At 37.4% G+C, this 17,499-nt stretch overlaps 1 protein-coding gene across 8 annotated transcripts in view; it reads left to right on the top strand.

The window, feature by feature from the left end:
- fat1a (FAT atypical cadherin 1a) overlaps nucleotides 1-17,499 on the top strand; it is a 183,803-nt gene that overhangs the window by 121,118 nt on the left and 45,186 nt on the right. For 7 of the 8 annotated variants that reach the window (XM_073064547.1, XM_073064549.1, XM_073064552.1 and 4 more), the window contains exons 7-10: nucleotides 4,450-4,589; nucleotides 8,046-8,321; nucleotides 10,015-10,225; nucleotides 12,357-16,427. In XM_073064547.1, coding sequence (XP_072920648.1) covers nucleotides 4,450-4,589; nucleotides 8,046-8,321; nucleotides 10,015-10,225; nucleotides 12,357-16,427 — 4,698 coding nt within the window. Of the gene's footprint in view, nucleotides 1-1,199; nucleotides 1,271-4,449; nucleotides 4,590-8,045; nucleotides 8,322-10,014; nucleotides 10,226-12,356; nucleotides 16,428-17,499 lie in introns of those variants that run through there. The other variant, XM_073064553.1, reaches the window with a different exon arrangement.

Here is a 17,499-nt window from a genome sequence, read left to right as displayed (position 1 = left end):
GATAAAAAAAAAAATCAGCCATGGTGTTATGGCGGAGAAGACTCGATGGGCCGAAAAGCCTATTTCTGCTCCTATGTCTCAAGGTATTATTAGATTGTGCAATTTCAGCTGAGCCCACAAGCCATGGAAGTATGAAAAAAAAAATGACATTTTCTTTAGTGGTCCATTTCCCAATGACTAAAATTTGACAGTCAAATACCCATCCCTCCTTTACAGTTAGGAGATGAAAACTGAGCCCAGTCCTATGTCTATGTGGAAATTGCCACAGTATTTGATAGCAAGCAATCAGATTCCTAATCCCTGATTGGTTTTACTGCCAGTAAAAGTCAGAGTGGATTATGACAGTGACCTAGTGTTTACTGAGGAAATCTTAATGCCTTCTTGGCTGTGCCATTATATAAAGACCATTATCACATTTTTTTAAATTAAGGTGCACTTATTGTTTTTTTTTACTTGAACCACTTGATTGTTAATGTATTCTACATATAGAAATGCATGAATAAATGAGTGAAAGATAATAAATAAGTGAATCATAAATGCCAAACTGTAAATTGGAGGTCATTTTCAGAATGGACATGCTATCTACTGTTTACATATAAATTAGAAATCCTTTTTGAAAAATGAGATTATAACAGTACAACAAAATTATTCATATTTGTGTATTTTCTTAAGTTAAAATAAGACCAACTATAACTAGTATTACATTAGATCAGTAATTTTTGCATTGAAAATAAGATCTAAGTCTATTTGGTGATGGTTCTCTATATTCCTTCGGCTGATAGTGTTGAATGCAAGCATGTGCATGCTATTATGTATAAACTGCAGTTTGCTTAAAGACTGGGAAATGAGTTGTGATTGTTTCACCCACACTCCTGATGGGGAATAGCACTCAAAAAGCGAGTGCATCTAGGTCACAGAGGCTTGGCCTTGAAGTTTCACCTTACTAATCCTCACAGACAAAAAAATCATGAAGCATATCCTCCATGAATGCTGTTTTCCATCAGGAGCACAGGATTATAGAAATATCTTTTATTGTACTTTTTATTATTTTTCCTCTTGCTATGTACCTCTTTATCCAGATTCCTGTTAACTAATCTCATTTCTTTTCTTTTCTATCCTTGCTGCCTTTTCTGTCTTCGACTATATTTCTGGCTCTGCAAGGTGACAATCAAACTAGAGAAATGTTTTATATCTTTCAGATGGCTTGTGACCTGAACTGTACAGCAGAAGGTATCTTCTGCCATCTCATAATTATACTTTGGTACTACATTATGCAATCTATTAAATAGATTAGTATTTGAACTTTTACATTTGCTGTTTACTGTTCATAAGCTAAGAAAAAATGTCCAAATAATTTATATTTTTGTCTGAAAATTAGCAATTCTAGCACTATTTATGATGTAATCGATTGCATAAACTGTTGATTCGCTGTCTAATTCAATAGATTTGTTCATTCTTTGTGTATATCTGTCACTGTATATTAAGTCTTACACTTGCATGCACCATTTTTTAATGTTTTAAATAAAGAGTTTCCATAAACCTCCTTCTTATAGTGCTAGAGCACCAGAATAGGTAGTAGGGAATGATTGAAATAAATGCACAGGCAAACTATTAAAAACGTGGATGCAGAAATTTAAAAATGATATATTGGCTACATGAGTAACTTAAAATACTGTGAATGGTTTATGGTTATGTTATTCCTATATTAAAACCAAGCTTTATCTGAAAAATTACTATTGGTCATGACTTTCCATATGTGACATAGTGGTGTGGCATATATTTGAAAATTGCAAATGTTGGATGAAGTAACAGCTTTATGACAGACAATATTTATTTCATTCAGTTCTATAAACACTTGCTCTTTTGCATTAATGACAAGAGGGAATAATTAATAACCACAAGCAAATCCAAGTTCTATTAGGATCTAAAATTACATTAGACCAATCAGATATTTAAGCTATTTGATTTCTGATTGGAAAATAACTTAAGTTAAGAGAGTGTTCAAGATTTTGCCTTTATGTGATATAATTCCATACTAATTGCTTATATTAATGACTTTTAGTGACTTACAGACCTCTAAGTATATACTTATGTATTGTATAAAGGTAATTAGCTAATGCTTCAAACAAAATTCCCTTTTATAAAAATAGTGGTTAGAGTGTTCAAAACTGGATTCAGTCATTGGAATTGCAAAAACTGTGCTATTAACATTGGAGATTTTAGAAACAGAGTATTCAGCATAAATCCACAAATCAGAGAACCCCTCTGTTCAGTTTTACTGATTTCTTTTTGTGGGCTTAGTGGTTATATTAACTATGATCTGAGGCAATGAGAAACTGTCTGGTGTACTTGGCAGCAAGTAATTAAAATACCACGGTATTTATGAGGTCCCACCTACAAGTCATCAAACTTATCTCCAGATGTGACATGAAAATAATTCCAAACAACAAAGGACTCTGCAGATACCGGAAATCCAAAGAGTAATGCACAAAATGCTGGAAGACCTCATCAGGTCAGGCAACATCTATGGATATGATTAAATAGTTGATATTTAGCTTGAGATGTTGACCCTCAAGATGTTGCTTGACCTACAGAGTTCTTCCAGAATTTTGTGTGCATTATTCCGAAAATAATCTGAGTTGGTTCTTCACATCTACGATCTTTATTCTCGGTCATCTTAAAAAAAGTTAAAGTACTAGTTATGCAAATCACCAGTGCAATATTTAGATGATGTGCAGAAACTTCGCTATGATGTTATTTAGCATTGTAAAGAAATGTATGTTGATATATCTGCTTGTGATTAATAAAATTAATTTGTGTGTTTTTCTATGGATATTTGAAAATGCTAAACTCTCAAGTTTAGTTGGTTAGACTAATTGAAATGTTGAAATTCATAGTATTTGCTGGGGTATATGCAATAAAACTTTCTCTGGAAGATGTCTAAATACTGAGGAAATTAGGGAAATCAGGAAGCACATTTTCACATGGAAGGGCTTAAAATATAGTGGATCTTGAGTCAATTAAATTTTTGATATTGGGATTCCTGGCTCTTTATTACCTAAGGGCATTAAGGGATATGCAGCAAAGATGTGTACCTAGAGCTGAAGCCCCTGTAAGCCATGATCTAACCGAATGGCAGAAGTCCCAATTTATTCCATGTAATTCAATGTTGCATAGCGATTCTTGGGAATGTTGCATAATTTTGTAATGCATAACTTAACAAAATACTCTTGAGAACAGTGATCTTCAAAAATCCTAAAGATATGTTTTTCTCATGGACTTCACTGGGGTCTTCACTGATGTTCTGCAAATATTTTATCTAAAGTTTTAATGAGCAGGAAACAATTAGCTAAGAATGAACTTAATTTTTGTGTGTTCAGTTTCTGGCATTTCAGAATTGATTTAGTCTGCCAAACAGTGGCAGTCTGTCAATTACATTGAGTGGTCTGTAGTCACGTACAAAGACAGAATGAAATCTCAACTAATTGTTAAATCTATTACTCATTTGTAATCATGATGGTTAAAGGAGAAATAGCACTTCTGGGCATATTTCATGGCTCCGAATTCCTGAAGATGAGAAGAAAATGCTATATTTATGTATGCTAAGAGGCTTTCATGTGTACAAATTTGAATTCATGAATTATGGTTTTGATCTCCTAATTTAACATTGAAGCCACTAACATCAATATTTATAATGAAATCTATATGTAAATGCTTTGTATGGTGAAGTCTATTATGATGTCCCAACCTTTTCGTAGTCTATGAATGAATCAACTGATCTAAAATAATCTGTAATTTATTAATGGTTATAATCAGAATGCCAGTTACAATACTCAGAGATATTTATGGGGTACAGTGGATGTTGCCCGGCTCCAGGAACCTGTGTCATTCCCTAAATCTAGTTGTGATCCCCTTCTCCCATACCAGCTGCAAAAAAAACCAAGAATACCTCTGTTTTCCTCTTTCAGTGTGATGTCAACTTTCCTGCATAGCCTGTTCTTTTTGTAGTGAGTGTAGTTCTGACACTTGAAAGGTACTTGTCAAAATATACACCCTTCCATTTAATTGAACAAAAGGCAGAGATTGGTAGGTTCTTGATTGGACATGGCATCAGAGTTTACGGGGAGAAGGCCAGGAACTGGGGTTGAGGAGGAGGTAAGAAAGGATTAACCATGATTGAATGGCGGAGCAGACACAATGGGCCAGATGGCCTAATTCTACTCCTATGTCTTATGGAATCAAAATTAATATTAGCAAAATGATTGGAAAAGAGTGGCAAATGGAACTTCTTTTGCATCAGTTTCTTTTTGTTTTGCAGTAGTTATATTTGATGACATTCAGCTTTTGCCTGCTGAGTGAAATGAGTTCAGTTTTTTTATTTATGGATAACTTGAAAGTTGAGCAGAATCAGTGGTTTATATTTCAACCTTTTCAAATGTTTAAACCCAGGTGGCAACTATGACAGCCGATTTGATGTGGACAAAGGTAGTGGAACCATCATTGTTGCTAGACCACTTGACGCAGAACAGAAATCGAATTACAATTTGACAGTGGAGGCAACAGATGGGACAATGTCCATCAGCACTCAGGTAATTGAATTTCTGTTAAAGGATTCTGATTCTTAAAAGAACATTTCCTTTGGTTCTCTTGAGGCATGTAGTTAATTTATAGTTATATAATATTTTAATCATCAGATTACTTTTTGGTGTAATATTAACTGTATTTTTCTATTTATTTGCAACATGCAGTTTGAATTTTATCAGTAGCTTCTCTATTGTCATCAGACTGCTGATTTTGTAATTTCGAATAACCCAAGTACGATTTTTTTTCCTCTTTAACATGTTCTGAAATTGTATCAAAGCTATAATTGTTTTTTTTACAATAAAATTAGATGTGTAGGTTTAGTCACTTCGTGCTGAATTGCACAAGGTTTTTGTTGTCTTTTGCTGGGGAAGTTTTGCAAGCTACAATTTAAAAAAAAAAAGCTTCAATTCATTAATTTCTGTTGCAGCATTGCATTTTAATAAAAATGTAATAAAAATTAAAAAAACTTGGCAAGTAAGTTATTCAGGTTCAAACATGGGAAAGAAATTATTAGTTACGATGTGAAAAGTCTACAGCACTAGAATCCAATTTCAGTTCTACCATAAATTGAAACTCTTAAGATCTATCATTGAAATCATAAGCAAGTTGAAATTCCCAGACTGTAGATTGGAAGATTATTTATTTTTCCCTAAGTAGAATAATTCACACTTTTGAGAATTTATTTATGTCCTTAAAGCCAGAAAGGTCACTGGAGGATTTTTACTACTTGACTGAATTAGGACTAATTATTTTGGATGGGGAAAATTGAAATAATTTGAGTTTCATATATATTTTACAGCTGTGAAGTGAGTATGAGTCAGATGAAAAGTTCTCAATAAAACTTGCACTGAAAATAACACATTGAAAGGCTACCAGTGGGTTCCTGCAGCAAAGAAGCAATGGGAAAACAGTGAACACTCTGTACATTTCAACTGATGATGTCATTTAATACATTAGCAGTCTCACATACCTCTGAGCACCCCCCCCCCCCCTCCCTTTCTCCCTTTAAAATCATTTTAAAATCATCCACTCTTGTATTAGCCATTTCTGCCTGGAAAAAAAGTCTCTGGCTATCCACTCAATCTATGCCTGTTTATCATCCTGTACACCTCTTTCAATTGGCCCAGTCGATGTTTCGTGTCCTGACGAACGGTCTCGGCCCAAAACGTCAACTGTGCTTCTTCCTATAGATGCTGCCTGGCCTGCTGTGTTCCACCAGCATTTTGTGTGTGTTGCTTGAATTTCCAGCATCTGCAGATTTCCTCGTGTTTACCAAATTCATCGCTTTCCGCCATTGAAAAGGCCCAGCTTGCTCAACCTATCATCAATGACATGCTGTCAAATCCAGGCAGCATCCTGGTAAAATGGCAGGGTCCTTGGGAGGATGGGAAAGAGATGCAAAGTGTAAATGAATCGTTGGATTGGGAATGGTAAATCAAGTGAGCCTTTTAAAAGTGATAAATGGATCTGTTCTATGTATGAGGCTAGTTAGAATTTTTCTGGATATTCCCTAAACTCCTTGCACAATGTCAGCAGAATATTAAGGGAAATTAGAGAACTGATGATTGATCTACAGGTGAGGCCATTATAAAGAGTTAGGAAGATGTCAATGAAAATGACTTCAAATTAAGTGACTTGTGCATAACATTTACATGACAACAATAGTTTGCTTTCATGAAAGATCTTTAATGGTGAGGGAATCGAAGATGGATTAGAAAGGATACTGAACTTATTATTTAAGCAGGTGTTGGGGACATCTGAAAGGAGAATATGAGGACATTGTGTGTTAGCCATCTCTATGGTTATCAGTGAAGTGGTCATATGGTGGTGGTGTAAACAGATCAGAAAAAGCAATCAGTAAAATGCATCTTGAGGGAATATGCACCAAATTACTCAGTAAAATCGCTCAGAATGTCGCATCAGAAGCAAATAACAGAATCTTTGTTGTGTTGAGACTGAAAGCCCAGGCAAAAGAGCAGAATCTCCAGGGTACTTGCCCCTGATCAAAGCCACCTCAGGGGAAGGATCAAGTTTTCTGAAGCCATTTCCTCCATAGCTCACTCCTGTGGTAAGCCTTTCACAAAAAAAACATAGTACCATGAAGATATAGGAGCAGAATTAGGCCATTTGGCCCATTGAGTCTACTCCGTCATTTCATCAATTTTCCTTCTCGGCCCCGATCTCCTGCCTTCTCCTCATATCCCTTCATGTCCTGAGCAATCAAGAATCTTATCAACCTCTGCCTTAAATATACATAAAGGCTTGACATAAAATTGGTTGCATACTACTCTAAATCATGTGTTAAGTAAAATAATCAGGTTTACATCAAGTTATCACTTAGTGGTTTCCAGCAAAATTTCCCCTCCCCCCCCCCCCCCCAGCTGCCTGAAGTTAAGAATTCCACAGATTCACTACTCTGGCTAAAGTGCATAACCATACACTTCCTGACACCGTATTCCATCTGCAATTTCATTGTCCATTCTGTAGCGCTAGTTTAAACTCCACCGTGCAGCATTTACAAATCTTCCAGCTAGGATATTAGTCCCCCTCCAGTTCAGGTGCAAATGATTCGTTCTGTACAGGTCCCATCTTCCCTATAAGAGAGCCCAGTGATCCAAAAATGTTATACCCTCCCTCCTACACCAACCCTTTAGCCCCTGTGTTCACTAAAACAAATGTCCATACATTGCTGCTGGTAAACTTCTCTGCCCTTTAATTCATAGGGATCCACTCCGGTGATGCCAAATCTTTCAACCCTTTACCCCCTCTGCTTATTCTATACCCTTAATCATATGATGTTCTTGTATTCTTTAGCCTGCGGTATGTACGTAAGATCTCACTAATCTCCAATGCTGAAGTGTTATTAAAGCTCTGCCCATTTTATTACCTTGCCATCTTATCAATAAGGAATTGAGAAAATACGTAGTTTTGTCGGCAAAATTAAACACTTCATGTGCACTTAATAAATTAATTCAGAATTGATCTTCTATAAGATTTTTGTGATTTTGAGAGAGATGTAATTTCTATTGCTCTTTTCAGTGGGTGGACAAGAAGCAAATTGCAGTCAACTCTATAACTGCTCTTGAAAGTAGGAGTTAGTTGAATGATTGCAAAGATGAGCAAGACTGCAACTTTTGAGGATCATCATTGAAAATAAGGAGTGGCTGCATTATCAGCACAGATAGTTTTGAGAATTATTAATATTTTGCTTCAAAGACAGATGTGTTGCTTTAACACACTGTTCTAACTTGGTAATTTCAGTACTCATTTCAGCCTTTAATACTTAACCCAAGTGGCAATTATCCATTTTTAACATAAAATTATTCTGTACTCTTGCTGCATTACAAACAGTGATTAGTGTTAAAGCTTTGAATGATGAAACTGGTATTAGATTGTGAGGTTTTCTTGAGATATTGAAGAATATAGTAATTTTAAAGTGATCAAATTCTACTTCCTTTCAGGTATACATTAAAGTTATTGATACAAATGATCATCGACCTGAGTTTTCCAAATCTGAATATGAAGTTAGTATTCCGGAAGACACAATTCCTGAAACGGTAATTCTGCAAGTTAGTGCCAGTGATAGGGATGAGAAGAACAAGTTGATTTATACTCTTCAAGGCAGCACTGATCCAAGAAGTCTGAAAAAGTTCAGGCTGGATCCTGCTACTGGTGTTCTCTTCACAGCAGAAAAACTGGACCATGAAACCAAGCATCAGCATGTTCTTACTATTATGGTGAGTTTGATGTGCTTTAAATGTGGTCCGGCTGTATTTTAGTTTTCATACCTGCTAATGCTCTGTAAACATTTTTCCAGCATATCCATTGCACCTTTTTCATCTTTTCATCAATTATGTTTGAGTGCAGTCATCAGAATGAAGGACGGACTTGGTTCTCATTCGGGTGGAGGATCAAAGTACCAGAGACCGGAATATTTTTCTATGTCTGGAACTCATTTTACTTCACCAGTGATTTATGGTTCTGCAGTTCCACCTCCATGGTTACCTGTAACAGCTTGCCTAATGTGTTAAAACAGCACTTTACGACATACAGATGCAGTTTCTAACGTGAGTGAAGTATGCACAGACACTGAGCAGCAGACCATAGTGTTGATAGCAACCAGCTCTACTGGTAGTCATCAATACATTTAATGATAGATTTATCCATCCAGTATTAATTACTTTCCTAGCAATGTTCAGATTATAAAAAAGTTTCTGTAGTGGTAGCAATGAACACATTTGGCCTGTGAGTGTGATCATGTGTTGCTGAGGACTATTGAGTTGCCCCCAGTATTCTCCATTGATAATGGTAACACTGACTGATGCACTCACATGGTGTATTTTGCACACAACTGGTGATTCACCTTGTCTTGTGAGGAGAGGATGTAATAATATGATAGTTGCCAATGCATAGTCAATTCAGTTACTGTACTGTCAGTGCATGTATATTTAAGGAAATCCATGTGCATTCAAGAATCTAATCAAAGCTTCCTTGGGAGAAATGCAACATCTCCACTGGATTATGGGAATCCCTGTATCCAGAAGCCCTGTGTACTTGGCAGATAGAGCACACAACTCAGAAACTGCCTGCTCTATCAAGCACCTCTTGTCCAATCTGTGGAAGAGCCTGATCTCATCAGTCACTGCAGAACATACTAGTACAACTGAGCCTTCCTCAGTCTCGAAGGACTGCCTGAGTTGAAGAAGGTATTTTGAGTACTAATGCAGAATCCATAAGCACTGATCTGTTGGTGTTCATTAAACCGGTTCATAGATGGCTCATAATGCATTTAATGAGTTATATGTTTAGTTGCTGTTGTCATAGCGCCAATTTCTATGTTTCTTCCAACTTCCACATCCCCTCCCCAAAATTAATATCTTAGGCTTCACATTCCAGTTTTCTTTGATCTTTTTTTTCTCTTGAAAATAGGAGAACAGATTAAGAATATTATTTAGACCCCTGAATCATTTGCAGCAGAATTTCCCCTCTAATCAGGATGCAACTTCCAGGATTTGCATAACCTCACTATTTTTCATTGAAATTCCTTCCTTGCATCTTTGTGCATATTTCTCAGGCAGAAAAACACTGCAGGGTTTGTGTCCCATACGTTTCCATTTATCCTGACTTTTGTATAATAATGTTGCCCTTTGCTTTTTTTTCCGGTTTTGTATATATATTAACACTTGAAAGTCTTTGCTGCAGTGGTTCAGATTTGTGGTGAAATTGATAAACACACAAAATGGAGAATTGTCATTTCATTTTTCACCTGATTTTCTTTACAATTGACTTGAAAATAAGATCATGGAAACAAAAGCCTGTTGACTAATATCACAATTTTTAACCCTATTTTGATTTTAAGTGTAAGTGTTAAGAGGTGGTTGGTTAAATGATTGCTTGGATATTGAATTCTTATGTTTTTGTTTCATCAAGGTTCGAGATCAAGATGTTCCTGTCAAGCGTAATTATGTGAGAGTTACTGTTAATATTGAAGATACCAATGACCACGCACCGTGGTTTACCAGCTCTTCCTACACCGGTCGTGTGTTTGAGTCTGCTGCAGTTGACTCAGCAGTACTTCAGGTTACAGCATTGGATAAAGATAAGGGGCGAAATGCAGAAATTACATACACTATTGAGTCAGGTAATGATTTGCCTTAATTTGTCACTTTAATCTATTGATATCTGCATAAAACAAGACATGTTTGTTTCATTTGGCATCAGCGAAAGACAAAGACAGGCTAGTACTTCAGGTGCAAAATTAACAGGATAAACAAAAACTGCAAATCTATAGAAAGGAGTGGAAAGTAAACAATCAATGAAAGAAATTTAGTGGGTGTGAATAATCTTTGCAATTCAATGGAGAGCTGCTGGGAAAGATAAAATCATTAGGGAAGAAATGCTTAAATTGGAAGAAGGTTAAACCTTAAGCATATCAATGACCAGAAACATGTATGCGAGATTGGAGTGGAAACAAAGTATGCAGAGATTTCAGTTACAGTCTAGAGTAGGCCAGACATTCCATTCCATTTCAGCTACCAGCCCCCTGACATGCTTCCTCCTTCCCATGGTGATGTCAGGATACAAGAATTTTCATGTTTTGATTTTATAGTGGGCTGTGATTCTTGATAGCTACTTCCCTTTAACTTCTAGACTTTGTGTAGGGAGTTTACACTTGGTTCCATTAGGAAAAGAACGCCAAGACCCATAGAAACAATGAGATTGTTTCATAGTGTTTCTCATTGACACATTATTAACCTATAGAGGCATTTTTTCTATTTTCCCAGCATTGTACTTTATACAAGAGACAGTATACTGGGGGTGGGAAAATATGGTGAATGCTGATTTCAACATATTGTAAACACATTCCTTAGATGTCTAGAGTGGTTTGAATTCTGCATGATCTTTATTTTATGGGAAAAGCAAAACTATTTGCAGTAAATGAAAACTTCTACCAAATAGTGAAGTATTAAATCAGAATTCAAACTGTATATTTTAAAACAAAGAATGAAAAATTATGAATGACTTTGATATCTGTCTAGTAGAGTAAGAAGAAAAATATTTTTAAGAATATGACAGCCTATCAGCTCTATAGAGTTATGAGCTTTGAAGCTGAGAAGAATTTGTCCGGTCTGCTGCAAATTACGTTTGATGACTTTCAAATGCGGTGTCAGAAGTTTATTTTTAAAGATAGAGACTGTAGTTTACTAACAAAGAGGTATCTAGATAGTGATAAATGCATAGGCCTTTGAAATTGGATTGTGAGCTGTCTATTTACAACCATTAAAAGTGCATTGTGGCAAGCAGTGTGTGAGGAATTATACTCTCTGTGTATTAGTTATGTACATCCAACTGCTTGTCTGCAACTGGCCGTTAAACTTTATGTAAGTGTTTCAGACCCTCTCCAAAATTCCATTTTTAGTTAGGACAGTATATCTGTTGCTAAGAGTTTCTTCTTGGAGTTTTGCCACCATATAAGTAATTCTTGAAAGCTTTTGCAAGATGTCCCTTGGGAGATAGTTTTAAATGGTTATCAATGACCTTAATTGTGGGGCTTCTAGAGAAATTTCTACACCACTAACCATTCTCCCTGTCTCTGCCTGCCAGGCTTCTCAGGCAGACAGCCGAAGGATTTAGAACAGTTCAGATGGGTACGAAGGAGTGGAAAGATTGTCAAGTCCCTCATTAGCTGGCACGGGACCCAGTCTGCTGAATGCCTGATATCTGAGTCAATGAGTCATCAACATTTGAAGGTTCAAAGCAAATTTATAATCAAGTACATATATGTCACCATAGCCAGCCCTGCAATTCATTTTCTTGTGGGCCTACACAGTAAATCCAAGAAACCCAATAGATTCCATGAAAGTCCGTGCCCAGCAGGATGGGCAAAAGTCATCTGCAAAAGACAACAAACTGCAAATAGAACTGTAATAGTAGAAGAACAAAACACCCTGCAGCTGGTAACACCAACCATGCTGTAGAGCAGAGATAGTGCATTACATTCTGCTGTGAAGTTTGTTCCAGTTAAGCGTGTGGAACGTTTTGGAGGCAGAGCCGAGTGTGTTAGTGTGCTGACACTACTGTATGATGATCATGACTCCACTGACTTGGACGAATTTCTAACAACAAATGTACTAGGGTTGGAGAATAATGCTCTACTGAATATGCCATTAAGACCACAGCTCAATTTATTATGCTGTTGAATTAATGATAATAATAGGTCCTTAATATTCTAAACCCATATGTTTAACGAAGCTGTTATTTGTTTTTTGCAGGAAATGTTGGCAACAGCTTTGCCATCGATCCAGTGCTGGGTACTATTACGGTTGCAAAAGGCTTGGATCGCAGTACCTGGAGGCAATATGAACTGATAGTCAAAGCGACTGATGGAGGAAGTGCTCCAATGAGTGCTGTTACTGCTGTTCGCATCATTGTGACCATTTCTGATAACGCAGCACCCAAGTTTGCAGTAAGGGAGTACTATGCAGAGATAGGTGAAGGAGCCAGCATTGGGAGTTTTGTAATCCTGATAACTGCATCCAGCCAGTCATCTATAGTTTATGAAATAAAAGATGGAAATATAGACGGCGCATTTAACATCAACCCTAACTCAGGAGTCATTGTTACCCAGAAGGCACTTGACAACGAGGGACTGGCTTTATACCGACTGACAATTCAAGCTACAAATATGGCTAGGTTATCTACTAACACCACCGTTTTAATACAGCTGCGAGATGAAAACGACAATGTGCCCGTTTTCATTGAATCAGAGTATGTCGGAATCATTAGTGAATCTGCCCATGTCAACAGCGTTGTTCTGAATAAGCAGAGTACTCCACTGGTAATTCAAGCCACAGATGCTGATGAAGGATCCAATGCTCTCCTATTTTATCAAATTGCCGAGCCATCTGCCCGGAAATATTTTGCTATTGATTCCCGGACGGGCGCCATTCGTGCAGTGCAGAAACTAGACTATGAGCAGATGAATATTTTCAATTTCACCGTGCAAGTGCACGATAATGGAAATCCACAATTGTTTGCAGAGCATGCCGCAAATGTCACCATTCATGTGATTGATGTAAACGATTGCCCTCCCATCTTTGCTCAGGATTTGTATGATGTCTCCCTTCTTGTGCCAACATACAAAGGCGTGAAGGTGACTGTTGTAGACGCCACTGATGCTGATTCAAATTCAAATGCCGATCTAATTTATTCCATAATCGATGGCAACATAGGTGAGAAGTTCTCCATAGATGCAAAGACAGCACTTATTTCAGTGCAGAACACAACCCACTTGAGGAGCCGGTATGAACTTACAGTTAGAGCAAGTGATGGCAGGTTTTCCAGTACAACTTCAGTGCGAATAAATATAAAAGAAAGCAAAGAAAGCAACCTAAAATTCACCCAAAGTTCATATTCTGCTGTTGTAAAGGAAAACACCACGGAGGTTAAAACTATAGCCATCATTACTACAGTGGGTAATGAAATGAATGAGCCATTATTTTACCATATCCTTAATCCTGATAGAAAGTTTAAAATAAGCCGCACGTCGGGTGTTCTTGCAACTACCGGAATCCCGTTTGATCGTGAAGAGCAAGAAGTGTTTGATGTAGTGGTTGAAGTTAGTGAAGAAAAAAATCCATCAAGAGTGGCTCATGTGGTTGTGAAGGTTACTGTTGAAGACATTAATGACAATGCTCCAATCTTTGTCAACCTGCCTTATTATGCCATTGTCCAAGTGGATGCTGAAGTAGGCCATGTTATTCGCCAGGTCACTGCTATAGACAAGGATATCGGTAAAAACGGAGAAGTTTCTTATTATCTTAAAGAACATCATGAGCATTTTCAGATAGGACCATCAGGGGAAATATCCCTAAAGAAGAATTTTGAGCCCAACCTGTCAAATATGGAGTATGGTGTTGTTGTTGTTGTGAAAGATGGAGGGGAGGTGTCACTTTCTGCAGAAGTTGAAGTGCCCATCACGGTTATAAACAAAGCCATGCCTGTATTTGAGAAACCATTCTACAGTATCGAGATACCTGAGAATATTCAGCTGCACGCTCCAGTTGCCTATGTACAGGCTAATAGTCCAGAAGGTCCCCGTGTCATTTACAGTATTGCAGATGGAGACCCTTTCAATCAGTTCACAATCAACTTCAACACCGGAGTTATAAATGTCATCAGCGCATTAGACTTTGAAACACATCCTGCTTACAAATTAACCATAAGAGCGACAGACTCACTGACGGGATCATACTCTGAGGTGTTTGTTGATATTGTGGTGGAGGATGTTAATGATAATCCTCCAGTGTTTGCAGAGAGGAAGTACACGGCCACTCTGTCCGAGGCTTCAGTGGTTGGCACATCAGTGGCTCAGGTCACTGCTACGGATTCAGATTCCGGAATAAATAAAGTCCTCTACTACCAATTAGTAGAAGATGAGGCCAAAAACTTTGAATACTTTCACATTGATAGCTCCAGTGGCCTCATTTTAACTGCACGGATGCTGGATTACGAACGTATTCAGAAGTATGATCTCTTTGTTCGAGCCTTGGATAATGGAAAGCCCCAACTTAGTAGTGATGTCATTGTGACTCTGCATGTCACTGATTTGAATGATAACCCTCCATTGTTCAATGAGCTGCTTTACCAGGCATCAGTAAGTGAGCCCATAACGCGGGGACACTTTGTAACGCATGTGCAGGCCACTGATGCAGATCCTTCTGATGTGGACAAGCTTCGGTACTCAATTGTGTCAGGCAACGATCAGGTGAACTTTGCCATAGATAGCAAGTTGGGAATTATTACTATTGCAAGCCTACCCAAGCAGAATTTGGAGGCAGTTTATAATCTTACTGTAAGTGTATCTGATGGTGTTTTCAGAAGCTCAGCAAAAGTTCTAGTAAACATTCTGACTGCTAATTTCCACAATCCGGTTTTTGTTCAGAGTGATTATGAAGTAGAATTGGCTGAAAATTCAGAAATTGGGACACTTTTGATTGAAGTAAAGGCAACAGATAAAGATTCTGGTATATATGGGAACTTAACTTATTCAATTGTTAATGACTTTGCAAGAGATAGATTTTCTGTTGATCAGAAAGGAAGGATTTTCACCTCAGAGAAATTGGATCGTGAAAACCCAGTGGAGAAGGTGAGCACTGTCAGTGTCATGGCGAAAGATGGTGGCGGCAAAGTGGCTTTCTGCAATGTTAATGTGATACTCACCGATGAAAATGATAATGTACCTCAGTTCCGAGCTGAAAAATATAAGGTAAACATTGGTTCATATGCTCCAAAGGGATCTTCAGTCATTAGAATTATAGCTTCTGATGCTGATGAAGGTAGCAATGCAGATATCGTCTACGCCATTGAAGCTGCTTCTGACAATGTTGAGGAAAACTTTCAAATTAATTCATTTACTGGGGTCATCAGCACCAAAGAAAGCTTAGTTGGATTAGAAAATAATTTTTATACTTTTGTTGTCAGAGTTAAAGATGGTGGAATTCCACAGCTAGATTCTGTTGTTCCTGTCTATGTGAGAATACTTCTCCCAGAAATTCCCCTTCCAGTATTTACAGAACCTTTCTACACATTTGCCATCTCTGAGGAAATAAATGTTGGAACCATGATTGATTTGATCAGAGCAGAAAGTGATCAGCCATTGTTCTACAGTCTTGTGAAGGGAAATACTCCTGAAAGTAACATGGATGAAATATTTGCTATAGAACATGATACCGGGAAATTAAAGACTGAAAAAACTCTTGATCATGAAATAACCAAATGGTACCAGATTACTGTCCTGGCACAATATCCTTTTGAGGGATACGAGGTTATTTCTTCTGTGGATGTGAGCATTCAAGTGAAAGATGAGAATGACAATAAGCCCATTTTTGATTCAAATCCTTATGAAGCTTTTGTTGTGGAAAATATGCCTGAAGGAACCACAGTAATTCAAGTAAAAGCTTCAGACCTGGATTCTGGAGTGAATGGCCAGGTGACCTACAGCTTAGCTCAATCTCAGGATCTGGATCACGTGCTCGATCTTTTCACCATTAATAGTGAAACTGGGTGGATAACAACCCTCAAAGAGTTGGACCATGAGAAGCAGACAAAGTATCGAATCGCCGTGGTGGCATCTGATCAAGGAGAGCAGGTCCAGTTGTCATCCACGACGGTAGTGGACCTCACCGTCACTGATGTAAATGACAATCCCCCGCGCTTTACTGCTGAGCTGTACAAAGGAACTCTGAGTGAAGATGACCCTCCTGGTGGAGTGATTGCTATACTGAGTACTACAGATGCTGATACTGAAGCTGTAAATAGACAAGTTACTTGTTACATTACAGGTGAGAACTATGCTAGATTATATTGTGCCAATATGGGGTGTTAGCTCTTGTTTTGAGAATATATGTGTAAACTAACTGTAGCTTTCTTGTAGAAGAAAATTGCCATAATCAGACAGGGTAATCTAAATTCATAGATTTAAATCTCTTTTCCCAAAAGAACAGGATAATTGCATGAAAGTTGACAGCTTCAGTTATACAAAACTCGGAAACATTTTCATTTAGTTTAATGTGTAAGAATTTGACGGATTATATGGTGCAGAAATTCCAGGATGTGAGATTTAGGGCATTCTGTAATTTTCTGGAATTCAACAGTATGCAGTGATCCTCGTTAACAGCTGAGATACTGTCCACGTTTCTTTTCCCTATTTAAAATCGGTCAAGAAATTGTTTCCTTAGTTCACTCTCTATGTTTATAGAGGTCAGTTGAAGCATATCATTCAATCACAGGAATTGTAGTTAATAACTTAAATTGAGAAATAATTGTGTTGCCAGAAAAGTCTGTTTGAAAAATTAGTCGATTGTACAATAATGTTTTAGGTGGTTTGCTCAGTGTGGGGCAGCTGAAGTTAATTATCTCAGACTGAAGCATGTTGTTGGCTCCCCATCTTAAAATGCAGTCTAAATTGTATGAAATTAGCGTTTTGTAATTGTGGTTTTGTAATCACAAAGTATACATGTATATTTTATTAGTAACCAAATAATAAATCCTACACCGCTCTGGGATTATGATCGTCAGAGGCATTGAAACTAAAATGATTTGGTTTTTGTGCTGCGCATCTTCAGTGGTGGTGGGCTGGGTGTAGTCATTCTCAGCTCAACTCATGCATTTCAATTTTAAACACTTCCTGGTCCAAATTGCATCAAATTCCTTAGAGTTGTTATTTTTAGCCATTTCTGTACTGTGCCTGACACTGAGCTTATTCTGGTATGTTGAAATTACTTGGCCAGTTAGTTATGGTATCACTTCATTAAGGTGGTATCAGTGCAAACAAATCTGTATGCTTTCCATGTTCATCCTAGCAGTGTCATTACAGAAAATTCCAAGCCCTTGTCTGTCATATCTGTTAGTTAA

This window comes from Hemitrygon akajei, chromosome 13 (genome assembly GCF_048418815.1).
Source record: "Hemitrygon akajei chromosome 13, sHemAka1.3, whole genome shotgun sequence".
Taxonomy (NCBI): domain Eukaryota; kingdom Metazoa; phylum Chordata; class Chondrichthyes; order Myliobatiformes; family Dasyatidae; genus Hemitrygon; species Hemitrygon akajei.
Note: the sequence above shows the minus strand (reverse complement) of the source record. Positions and strands in the feature narration are given on the sequence as shown.